The 13,015-nt window shown below is 36.5% G+C and overlaps 1 protein-coding gene across 1 annotated transcript in view; it reads left to right on the forward strand.

Moving 5' to 3' along the window:
- The window catches only part of EMB2737 (embryo defective 2737), a 390,042-nt gene extending 379,964 nt beyond the window's left edge, over positions 1 to 10,078 (forward strand). Inside the window, exons 9-12 of the mRNA XM_089378363.1 lie at positions 8,269 to 8,406; positions 8,523 to 8,678; positions 8,822 to 8,926; positions 9,626 to 10,078. Coding sequence (XP_089234489.1) covers positions 8,269 to 8,406; positions 8,523 to 8,678; positions 8,822 to 8,926; positions 9,626 to 9,706 — 480 coding nt within the window. The 3' untranslated portion in view covers positions 9,707 to 10,078. The remainder of the gene's footprint in view (positions 1 to 8,268; positions 8,407 to 8,522; positions 8,679 to 8,821; positions 8,927 to 9,625) is intronic.
- The last annotated feature ends 2,937 nt before the right edge of the window (positions 10,079 to 13,015 follow it).

Below are 13,015 nucleotides of genomic sequence, written 5' to 3' on the forward strand. Positions count from 1 at the left end.
AGTTTGCAAATATATATTCACGGGTCGGCAGAATATATCCACGGGTTTCAAAAGAAATATATATTAACCACGGGTTTCAAATATCTATCCACGGGATTGAAATATCATGACCACGGGTTTCAAATTTATCCACGGAATGAACCACAGTTTGCAAATATATATTCACGGGTCGGCAGAATATATCCACGGGTTTCAAGAAAAATATATATTAACCACGGGTTTCAAATACCACTTGAAATATCAAGACGCCTGTAGTGATATCCTCCTCTTATCTCATAGCATAGCGGATATCAAAAAAGAGTTGAAATAAAAACCACGGGATTTTGACAGAGTTGAAATAAAAACCACGATTTTGAAACCACGATTTTGCCTGCAGATCGAATTTTCAAACCACGACTCTGACTTTCAAGAATGAGTTTTGAGGGAAAACACCTGGATCACGATTGCTGAGGAATTCCACGTTGTGGTCGAGTAGCCGCCAGGCGAAGACGAAGATAGCCGGATTCCGCTCCCATGAAAACAGTCACCGCCCCAAAGTTATTTTCTTAAAAAAATCATGCAAGGGAAGAATCCATTTCTGTATCGAGATGGACGACTGTAAGCTTTTATCACAGCGAGCAAAGCCGAGGCTAAGACTCAGTGAAGGCTGCCTGGCTTACAGAGGGCTCGACCTTAGAAAGGACTCAAGAGATTACGATGCAGATAGAATTACTGTTTCAAGAAGAATCTCTTAACCTTGCTCTGATACCATAAAAGAATGTTCAATGAATTAATTCACATGGAGCAAACAGCTCAATGATAATACAAAGATATTTACAAGAATAGAAACATCAGGTTTCTATGTAGAATATCGAACAAACAGTTTCATCTAAGAAACTGCTAAAAGAATAAGAATAGAAACATCTAAAAGACTGAGCATTACTAAATAGAGATATAGAGATATATTCTAATAGCACACCAATCTCTCTAGCTGAAGAGCTGGAGTTCCCCTAGGATATATAAGCACCTACCCTCTCCTGAACAACACATCATACCCTGTATCCTCAAGTGCTGAGACGGATATCAGGTTCTTCTTCATTCCAAGCAAATATAGAACATCTGACACTTTCAAGGGAGCTTTGGGTCCCCTATCAAATGTCAATGTCCCCACACCAATTGCTCTAACAATGTTGTCATCACCAAGTACTACCTCCATATCAATATCACCCTCTGAAAGCTTTGAGAAGTGCTCTTTGACTCCTGTCATGTGGCGGTAAGCGCCACTGTCAACATACCAAATGCTAGAAGATGCTCTGCTAGTAGCGGGGAATGCACTCCCTTTGAATCATAGATTTGAAAATTTCAATTTGGTAGGACAGTGAAACATGTCTTTGGGTTTGAGAGTTGAAGACAAGTTGGATGGGCAAAACAACTACAGAGCATCCCCCACCAAACTCTGATACCATGAAGAAATTTCACTTTTCAGCCAACCAAGCTCTAATACCATGAGGAAATTTCAATCCCCACTCCAGTTTTTAGTTTTCCTTATCACTCCATGCATTTAGTTTTAAATCCAAGCATGATAAAAATTCTAAAATCTGGAAATGACAATAATTTTTTGAAAACACAAATTTAGAGATTTCACAACTGCTGAAATTGCAGAAATAAAACACTGCAAAATTATGACAGCGACACACAGAAAATAACAGTGATTTTTGGTCAATGTGACCCTGGAAAAACCCCCCTACAACTCTTGAGGAAAGCCAGTTTGAGAGCTCTTCTTTATTTCTAAAAGTGCTTTCATAGAGAAACTAAAATACACAGTAAAAATTCCAGCTACAACAAATTACAATTTATCTCGATTTCCGTTTCAATCAGCAAACAGCCAAAATAGAAATTTTTACAGCAATAAAAAAACATTAAATGTTTTACGGCTAGCCTCGAAAAATGTGCCTAGAACTTGCTGTCCCTCTTCCTCGATTTCTGTGCCTTTCTCCTAATGTACGGTTTTTCCTTGGGATGCATGGCAATAAATGCTGCTGCCCAGATTTGCTGAAATGTCTTCTTGTTGTTCTCCTTCACTTCTTCACTGCTTAGAAATTCTCTCCTTGCTCTCTCTTTTCTCTCTCAAATGTTCATGAAAGAATGAATTGATCTTCCTCTTCTCTTCTCCTTTTATTCTCTAAATGACATTTTGGGTTACCCTAAGATCTAATGGTTGAGATTTTTTTAGATCTATGGATGAGAATAAATGTGCGTTTAATTCTCACTTTCTATTTTTTAACTCACCCACTTAAATAAAGACCCACTTATCTTTTTATTTCCATAGTCACTTTTTCACTTTCTAATTCTTCATTCACTTTAATAAAGTTACCTTTAAATTAGAATGTAACTTTACCACTTATAAAGTCACTTTAGGAGAAAAGTAAAAAATAAATTTGGACACTTTTCCCTAGGCCAAAGATCAAAGCCTTAGGGAACCACTTGTTCTTTGGTGCCCAAATTTTAACAACTTTTCATCCCAATGTCCTTTGAAGCAAAATGATAAGGTTGAGAAACATGATCCTAAGGTTGTTCTAGCAAAGATTGACGAAGAGGAGTTTGCCATGAGTGTCCAAGCATCTCCAGGAGGGAAATGGGGCGATATTGAGTTGTAGTTGGGAGGACTACATGTGGGCAGGATCTTTGAGGAGTCCACCTCTTGGATCAATTCCTTGCTACGGGAACTCAAGTTTCAGCAGTAGCAAGATGGACTTAATGTCAGATAATGCAGTGGATTGTTTGGAGAGACAAATGCAGTAGCCTGAGATAAGACACTGATCAACACAGAGCAAGGTTGGCAGCAACAACGCAGAAGATTCAGAGGGTCAGAGACTAGAGCAGTCAAATTACAACATTAATGGTATTATGTTGAACACAGTTAAGTTCAGTTAATTTTGGATGTTTTTTAGTTGCTTCTCTTAGCAACTGAGTTGTAGTACGAATGCAGTGTTAGCAATGGCATTGCTAGTAGCATAGCAGATGCAGCGTTTGAGAAGGAGTTGTAGTGCAGATGCAGTAGTGGCAGTGTCATGAGTAGCAGTATAGTTGCAACAACAACAATGCGGAGATGAGGCGCTTCAGAGACAGAGCAGCATGCAACTGGACATTGTTGCTAGAGCACTTTCCTTGCTAAGAGGGAGTGTTAGTTTTTGGTAGCATCGGATGTGCTCTAGCCATGAAAATTAGTGGAAAGGCTAAATCTGTTTGGTGAAATTCCACTCGGATTGTATTTTATTAAAATAATTAATATTTTTAATGGGGTTCCTAAGTCTAAACTTAGGAAAATTAAAGTATTAATGGGTATTAATCAAAATATGTGTGAGAATGATCTAGAAGGCGGACCAAGTCAAGTTTTAATCTTAGCTATTGATTAGAAACTTAATATCGACCGTTGAAGTCTCAACAAGAAAAGTATAAGGAGGCTCGAGGTTCATTTAGAAATACACAAAGAGATTGAGGAAATCGATTTTCTGAGGTGAGGAGTTCACAAGAGGAAAATTGTTTGGGGAGATCTTGTAGCAAAGGGGCAGTGAGAATCCGGGAGAAGGAATTTCCGAAGAGTACAAGGCAAAGAGAGGACAGAAAGATGTCTAAAGTAGGGATGATGTTGGCCTATGTAGTGCTGACATAGAGGCAGTTCAGTCAGTCAGGGGAAGTCGAGTTTCTGCTGAGGGAATTCGAAATTCAGTTGCTGGAAGCCAGGGTGTGAGTCTGGCAGGCAGGAAAGTCGATTTCTCAGCCAGCAGAGGATCCAGAGTAGAGAGGTACTGTAATACCCAAGAGGGGTGACGCAGAAGCTGCCCAGGGTGACGTAGTTCTGTGCAAAGGAAATCAGAGGGTGACGCAGAGCCTCCTTCAGAGCTGAAGGATCAATCACTGATTCTCCAGTGATAGGGTAAGGTCATTTCACCAGTCTTTTTGTCCAGTATTTTCTCTGTAAAGGATTGCTAGTTGAGCATCCTAGATTTGCACTCAGAATTTTCTCTTGCATAATCTAGGAGGCAGGAAAGTCGATTTCTCAGCCAGTAGAGGATCCAGAGTAGAGAGGTAGTGTAATACCCAAGAGGGGTGACGCAGAAGCTGCCCAGGGTGACGTAGTTCTATGCAAAGGCCATCAGAGGGTGGCGCAAAGCCTCCTTCAGAGCTGAAGGATCAATCACTGATTCTCCAGTGATAGGGTAAGGTCATTTCACCAGTCTTTTTGTCCAGTATATTCTCTGTAAAGGATTGCTAGTTGAGCATCCTAGATTTGCACTCAGAATTTTCTCTTGCATAATAATAAACCCTCAGAGCTACTGCACCAGTTTTCCCACATTGGGTTTTTACGGGAACTATTTTGTCCAAAAATCATTGTGTCCTATGTATCTTGTTCTTTGCTCAATTTTTTGTTTCATGTAATCAAATTTAAAGTAGTGTAGGTTGCAGAAGTAATTTGCTTCAGTATTCAGAGCAAGGTTACTTGGGAGCGGGAGCAAAAATGTGGAGCGGGAGCGACATTTTCAGAAGCTCTTTGGTTTGGGAGCGAATCCCAAAGCGTTAGAGGATCCAGAGTAGAGAGGTACTGTAATACCCAAGAGGGGTGACGCAGAAGCTGCCCAGGGTGACGTAGTTTTGTGCAAAGGCCATCAGAGGGTGACGCAGAGCCTCCTTCAGAGCTGAAGGATCAATCACTGATTCTCCAGTGATAGGGTAAGGTCATTTCACCAGTCTTTTTGTCCAGTATTTTCTCTGTAAAGGATTGCTAGTTGAGCATCCTAGATTTGCACTCAGAATTTTCTCTTGCATAATCTGGGAGGCAGGAAAGTCTATTTCTCAGCCAGTAGAGGATCCAGAGTAGAGAGGTAGTGTAATACCCAAGAGGGGTGACGCAGAAGCTGCCCAGGGTGACGTAGTTCTATGCAAAGGCCATCAGAGGGTGGCGCAAAGCCTCCTTCAGAGCTGAAGGATCAATCACTGATTCTCCAGTGATAGGGTAAGGTCATTTCACTAGTCTTTTTGTCCAGTATCTTCTCTGTAAAGGATTGCTAGTTGAGCATCCTAGATTTGCACTCAGAATTTTCTCTTGCATAATAATAAACCCTCAGAGCTACTGCACCAGTTTTCCCACATTGGGTTTTTACGGGAACTATTTTGTCCAAAAATCATTGTGTCCTATGTATCTTGTTCTTTGCTCAATTTTTTGTTTCATGTAATCAAATTTAAAGTAGTGTAGGTTGCAGAAGTAATTTGCTTCAGTATTCAGAGCAAGGTTACTTGGGAGCGGGAGCAAAAATGTGGAGCGGGAGCGACATTTTCAGAAGCTCTTTGGTTTGGGAGCGAATCCCAAAGCGTTATATATATATATATATTTATTTTTTTTTTATATATATTTTGTATATTTTGATGCATATATGTCAACAAAAACATGTAGAATGATGAATTAGATATAAAAAACATAGATTGAACCATATAACAACAATCATCTAGAAGTTATAATCTTCATCAACCATGTCCACAAGTTAGTAACATACAACATATTGAGTCTCATGAATCATGATCCAATATATAACATTTATCATCATTGATCACCAAAGTTGTACTTGTAAGCTAAGTGTAACGGTTAACAACAAATAATATCTAACATGAAATGAAATGTTATAAAATGAAACAACTTTCAACTTTCACGAAGCATCATATTCATAATTCATTACCAATGAGTTATAATTGCCAACTTCAAACTTCAAACTTATATTGTCATATATTGTTTACAAAAAATATCATAATAAATATGAAAGAGTCAATAGTTATTAAAACTACTAGAAACTAGAGAAGACTAGTAAATCTATCATCGATTGCTAATGCTTGGGCCTCTCGAGTCTTGCCACCACGAGCAATGTCTAATTTTTTAGTCTTGTTGGAAAATCAATGTTTGTCATTAATATCACCCTCTAAGCATTAATATCCAGAGGTATCTTTGTCATTACCTTTGGATCTGTATAAGGTTCTTTGTCATTAATATCACCCTCTAGGCATTAACATAAGATAGAAAAAGCATAGCATGTCAAGTCAAGATTTTGCTTGAGTGATGCGTACATTTTTACGAGGGTCATGATAGAGGAGTTCGACAACCAATGTCACTAACATCAAGGTACATAAAAGGATTGGTGCTCTTGATTAAATACGAGTTCTATACCTTAATACATGACAAAATCCAATGGAAACATTGCGATCTCCCCCATCTTGAAACCCTGAAAAATTGATAAGTCTGCTGGATTTTGAATGAAATCTAAAATTCTACTTTCTCCATATGAAATTCAGTGAGGTCGGAACCATTCTCAAACATCCTGAGTCATTTCATGGTAATGTTAAAAATTTAAGTAAAAAGATGAAAATGAAGATTAAGGAGAATGTCACTTTAGCATTACCATGAATCGCATATCAATACTAGGGCCATAGGCTTGATCATTAGGTTGCCCCACTCAAAACTTATTTGTTTCTTAGAAAAAATATTGCATTTGGAATATTACTGCAATTTTTTTTTTGCAAAAAAGACTAAACGCTCCCCAAAAGGCAAGGAGCATTTTTTTTTAGGCAGCGCGCTCCCGAGACATTCTGGAGCCGCTCCATCTCGGAGTGCGGATTGGGAGCGGGAGCGAAAGGGCGCGGGGGGCGGGGGGTGGGCGCTCCCCCACAACCCTGATTAAGAGAATAATTTGATAATTATTAAAATCAAGTAGGTGAAGTAGATTCAGATTCGCTGCAGTAGGGGTTCCTTGGATTATGAATTTTCACAACTACCCCCCTTAGTCTGCAACTAGGAGACAACTTAAACAGAGAAGGCAAGGATCAAAGTGACAGCCCCTACCCTGAGCATTGTCGCATTTCCGTGTTCAATTTGAACGAAAACAGGTACAAGGACCTAACAAACATGGTAATCAAAATTGTGGTTGTGATTATCCCCTATTACGAAGATACACAACATTTCAGCATGCATTGGATATAATATTTCTCATGGTATGAATGTTGAACCAGTGAGAGGATTCATTTTCCAGTTGTCCTTGAAATGATTGAGGGATGTGTCCCAGGCCTAACTGTTTTTGGGAGAAAATGTCTAGAGAATCTGGGGAAAGCCCCCTATGTCCTAGGGGATGTCCCTTTCCAAATGGGAACTCCTCTGTGGACTGCGTGAGACCCGAGGATAGTAAAATATATGTATGCATCCTGCAAAGGTGGGGGTGCGTTTCCATGCATCATATGTATGTATGTATATGTGTATAGATTGTTAATGACAGGAAGCCCATTTTGTGACATAAACTGTTGCACATAGTTTATGTCAGAGTAGGTGGTGTTCATGTTTGATCTCTCAAACTTTATATAGTTTATATATTTGATCTTGTTAATGTTCTTCTTTTGAGGTGCAGATTGAATGAGCTACTTCTTATCTCATAGCCACAAATGACTCCTCGTTTATATTTATTGTTAGATCAGTAGCTTTGAGTTTGAATTCTTGATGCATACACTTTGTTGTTAGTATCATCAATGTTTTGAAATATACACCATCGATGAATATTCCCTTTATATAGGGTGCTTGTATAAGTGTTAACTGCAGAGGGGCTTGCTCGGATGGTTAATGGTTCTTACAACTTCCTCAAGATTAGGATGATTTATAACTCTTTCAGGTTTATTGAGAAGTGTTCAATTCAATTATAGTAATTTACATCCCTGTACGCTATTTATCTGATTACTTCTTAATCAAGTGCGAAAGAAATTGTATGTCTCTGCTACTTTAATTTAGTGTCTGCTATATGGGTACCAATTCTATAGTTACCAATTCTATATGACATGTTCCAGTAATATTTTCAGGATGTCTGCAGTTTCATCTCTTCAAGATGCAAACTGAAGAAATTTAATCTGAAAGGGTTGATAATACTGAAACATGTTTAATTTAAAATTATGATTCAGATTACCTTTTTCTTTGAGACTGTATACCATATTTTTAACCTATATATATTGGTAAAGCTTGAGTGGGCCTAATGGTTAAGAACATGTGTTTCCTCGCAAAAGGTCATAGGTTCAAATCCAAAGGGGGCAGAGTAGGCTTTAGCAGCCAGATCACTGTGCAGAGGTGGGTCCCTTGTCCCACAAACAAGGGGGTCTCATACACAATTCTGGTGTCTGGCTTGGCCATGACCTTAATATTATAATACTATTATTGATTATTATTATATTGTTATTGCAATGAATTTTCTTACTAGTTCTAGTTGGCAGTTGTTATTTGCAATTGATCCTATCAGGGCAAGGGAAGACCCTGTTGTTGTGAGAAATGTACCCTATTACAAGGCAAGAAAGAAGATAGAAGCTGAGGTTATGAAGCTTGAAGTTCCACCAAGACCACCTAATTGGGGAGTATGTCTTCTGGTTATCTTTTCCTCATGAAATATGAACTAGTTTCTTATGACAAATTTTATGATCCCATTCTTGTTATATTCCTCATTTCTGACACAGATTTGTTGTGATTAAAGGATTTAAATCTTCCATTAAAAGAGACTGATTGGAGTGAAGATGAGTTGAAGGATCCAAAAAGACAGTTTGAAAGGAACACGCTTCTGCTTGGGCAGAAGCAACTAGTGGAACGCTTTCTAGATACAGCATGGCAGATGAAATGGCGCAAACTGAAAGTATGCTAATTCATTCTTCTATGTCAGTCATGAATCGTAGGAAGTTACATGCTTGTTTATTGTTGAACTTGGCTGTTACTGGTTTGATCCATGAAAACTTTGATAGCTTTATTGTTCTATGTGTTCTATGTTTGGCAATACAGTACGATGAACTTGTAGAAGAGAAGGTTCAACCGTACATTGATAAGGTGAAAGAAGGTGCTGATCCTGCACAGCTAGTGTCTAAGTCTAGCAAAGTTGGTTCACAGGTACTTTGGTCTTTCTTTATGCCAATATGCATGTTAATCTCCTTTTTCTCATACAAAAAATAACATTTCGGAACCTGCTCCTTACACCTAGAAACTATGATTCAATCTTTCTGTGTCGCTGTCAGTGTTTTGCATCTCTGTGTTTGTGTGTCCTCTCTCTTCTATCCATACAGGCAAACGTGTATGCACACGTCTTATCTTCATGCATGCATTTCCTAGTGGGTAAAAATAGTCGTCTTCTACATTTAAGGTAGAAATGAATTGAAGCAAGCCCATGTTTTCTGTTCTAAAGAGATGGAGTAAAATGTGATATTTCATAGTGTTCCTTGATGAACCCCTAATCAAATTACATTCCTTAATGGGCTATAACTAATAGAGAAACTCCGAATTTGTTCTCTTCTAAGTAGAGAGGAAAACATAATAAATAAAAGAATTTTATAATGATGAAACGGTAAAATGTAACTGCACGCACATCTACACTGTTTCCAAGGATAAAATCTGCCCTTAACTTCCATTATCCTTTTCGTCCCGGGAAAACGCATATGTTGAATACTTCCTTGGCAAGATGGTATGTTACCCTTCATTCTGTGCTGAAATACAAATGTTATCTTCAAGGGATTTTTGTCTTTTATGTATGGATTTGTTTTTCTCTCATTTCATTCAACATACTAATAGAAGAAATCTTATGACAAGTAACAGCCGAAAGAAACAAAGACCAGGAGGACGCAGGTTGAAGCAGCAAAGAAAAGGAAAGGAACGCAAGGCGGGAGGAAACGATAACTACATTCCTTAGTGGAAGTGGAAATTGTGTAGAATTTTTTTTTATCTTATGACATTATTTTTTATTTCAGTAGCATGCAAGATTTTTATCTTCTTTTCCTTTTCTTGTAACTTTTTAATTTGGTGGAGGCATTGAGTATGTCATATAAATGAGACATGAGTGAATATAAAGGAAATAGAATGATGAGAATCTACGCTTGCCATTATATTCCTTTTACAAAGAGGTCTAGGCTTTGTCCTTGTTTGCATTTTTCGGTGTTCGGCAGAGAAAATACAAATAAGTTAAAAAACATTTCACATATCCATTTAACTAGTCGGTGAATTTTTTCCAATCTTAGAAAACTAAAAAGGACCACATGATTTTTACTTCAATGCTATGGATGCAAAGCCCAATTATATGGGTTAGAAATCATGCCCACTATAACGATCTTTGATTTAATTGTACTGGGTAAATCTTGGACAGAATATGGTGAATATACTTTAACTGGCTGGAGCCTGGAAATATTGTCATCGACATTTATGCAGTATACATGTTCACAAATAGAATCGACTTTTATGCAGTATACATGTTCACAAATAGAATCGACTTTTATGCAGTATACATGTTCACAAATCCGTCCATAGATATTTTTCAATTCTGGGTTTTTTTATGGTGTTACATGGTTTATACATGGAATGAAAGTGGTGAAAGCATTAAAACTTTGCTTTCTTAAGTTTAAAAGGAGAAGGCATTTATCTTAAATATATTCTGAGGATCACTTAATCGTTCCTGCACCTATCCAGGGTACTTTAAAAAAAATTAAACTATATCTTAGGCATAAACTAGATTAAAAAGATTATATTATTTTGTCTTGTGTCCTAGCTCATATTTGAAAATAGAACTAGTTATGTAAAGCCTGAAATTTAAGTTTTATGTGTAAAGCCTAAAATTTAAGTTTTCATCTATATCAATTGGATATCAATCACAACCTGAAATTTAAGTTTTCATCTATATCAATTGTATATCAATCACAAACAAGTTCATTACTACTGCAAAATTAAACATCATTATTACATCTACAAAATTAACTAGCGTTATAGACTTGGTTTCTCCGAGTTGACAAAGTCATGGTTGAATCCAGTCTTGATCTTCTGCTTCAAAACCGACTAATTCCTCCTAGCCAATTTGGGACAATCCTCTTTGGCTCCTAGACCCAGAAGACTTCAAGGTTGAAGTCTTCTAGCCTCGTGCCCAAAACTCCAAGAACAAGACCCAAATCTCATAGGTCTATAGCTTGAGCCCCAAGGCTCATTCCCAAATTCACAAAGTTTCTTTCAAGATTCTCCATTTCCTCTCCCTATCCAAATTTTCACCTCAAAGAACCCCCTATCAACTTCTCATTTTAAATTTTTATATAGAGAAGGCTTCTTCCCTTCAAAGAAACCCCATTCTCCTTCCTCGAATCAATCTTGATCTTATCCATTAATATATTATTACTTGAGAGTCATCTTTCCTTCTAATTAATTATACATTAAATGTGAATTTTAACTTTATCATCTCAATTGAATTCCTTTTAATTAATTATACATTAAATGGGATTTTGAACTTTATCACCTAAACCGAATTCGAGAAGAGGCTCTTTTCAAGTACCTTATCATGACTGGCCCAAAGATTATGAAGTTAAATTAATCTTGTCGCATTGTAATAATAATTATTTATTATTTAATTAAATTTTTATTAAAGAAATGAAATAAACATATTTTATTGTATTATTTAATAAATAAGGTATAAATTAATACTTTTAACAATTAATTCATTTTCCATACGTAGGCATTTTATATAATTAAATTGCTATGTATATTAGTGCAATGGATGTGTCTGTAGCTATCATAGGCAAGCCTAGTAAACATGCTAATAATCATTTTCTATTAGTAACTCAAGATGGCTCATTATGATACACTCTTTTGGAAAATTTATATTGAAGTTAGGGTTTATATAGTATATTAGTAATTATCTTATCGACTAATATAATTAGAAAATGATTTCATTCTTTGATTATATTCTTAATTATAATGTGATGAAGTTTAAAGTTTGTATTCCGATTATTTATTCTTTGCAACATTAATAATGATACTTTGCTAGTATAGTTCCCAAGCTATCTTAGAATCATCCTATTCAACCTAATCTCTTTTGGTCATAGTGTTAGTTATACTGACCTAAGTATCCATAAAACCCCAAGGGTGAAAGTGTCGACTACATCGACCCAACTTCCTAGTAGACATCTTGTAGTCATCATCACATGTCTAGATGAGCATGACTCACACAATCTTCCCATGGCTCTAGGTTTTAGAAGATAAACTGTGGAAAACACCTCCACTCTTCCTGGTAGGATCAAGGTTAACACCCTAACATGGAATCTCTTTGAGCCTCAACTATTCTTGGAGTTTTGCCATCACGTAGTTAGTTTGGATAACAATAACACCTGCAACATAAATACTTGTCTACATATCATAGCATATGTACCCATATGTTTGTAACCAATTTATATCCAAATAATAGTTTCCCAACATTCATATTTTGTTGACATATATGATATTGATCTTTAAGTCCATATAACAAAATTTGGCTACACTTAGCCTATATACCTGCAAATTAACTTTCACGTTAAATAGTCATTTGTGATTACTATAATTATACCCATCTCATCAATAATAAAAATATCTATGGTCTTTTAACATATTTAGGCATGCTCATATGTAAAACATAATACATAGAAATCGCATTCATAACATAATTCATAGGGGTTTCCATGGACCAACAACATGTCCATATTTAATTAATAATACATGATAAAACATAATCATTTGAAATAACAGTCTTATGTGTAACTCTTCGTAACTATAGATAATTTCAAAATAGCCCCATGAATTTGGCTAACAAAAGTAAGGATATAAAAAATATTTTTTAAAGTGTTTCGAAAACCAAAAGAAGTTGGGATAATTTCGACACATGGTCTTGTTGAAGGCTTGAAATGTCTGCCTCAACATTGGGGGAAAACCTCCCAGTGAGGACCTTAGAGCAGGTTTTTTTTTCGTTTGGAATGGTGGCTCTGACTCCGCTTATGGCACGAGTTTCCATTTAAATAAAAATATAAGAAATGAATTGAGTACAAGTATAAATCTCTGATATAGTTAAAACTAAAAATAAAGATTTGTTAAACTTAATATCTATCTCGGGAAAGCTATTTGTATATGTGATTATAAAGGTTTCGTAATTAACATGACAATATAGATTATCTTGCAATTACGAATTTAAACAGAAAAAGATAA

Source organism: Pinus tabuliformis, chromosome J (assembly GCF_031772625.1).
Source record: "Pinus tabuliformis cultivar Carrire ecotype Pingquan chromosome J, CPIR1, whole genome shotgun sequence".
Classification (NCBI taxonomy): domain Eukaryota; kingdom Viridiplantae; phylum Streptophyta; class Pinopsida; order Pinales; family Pinaceae; genus Pinus; species Pinus tabuliformis.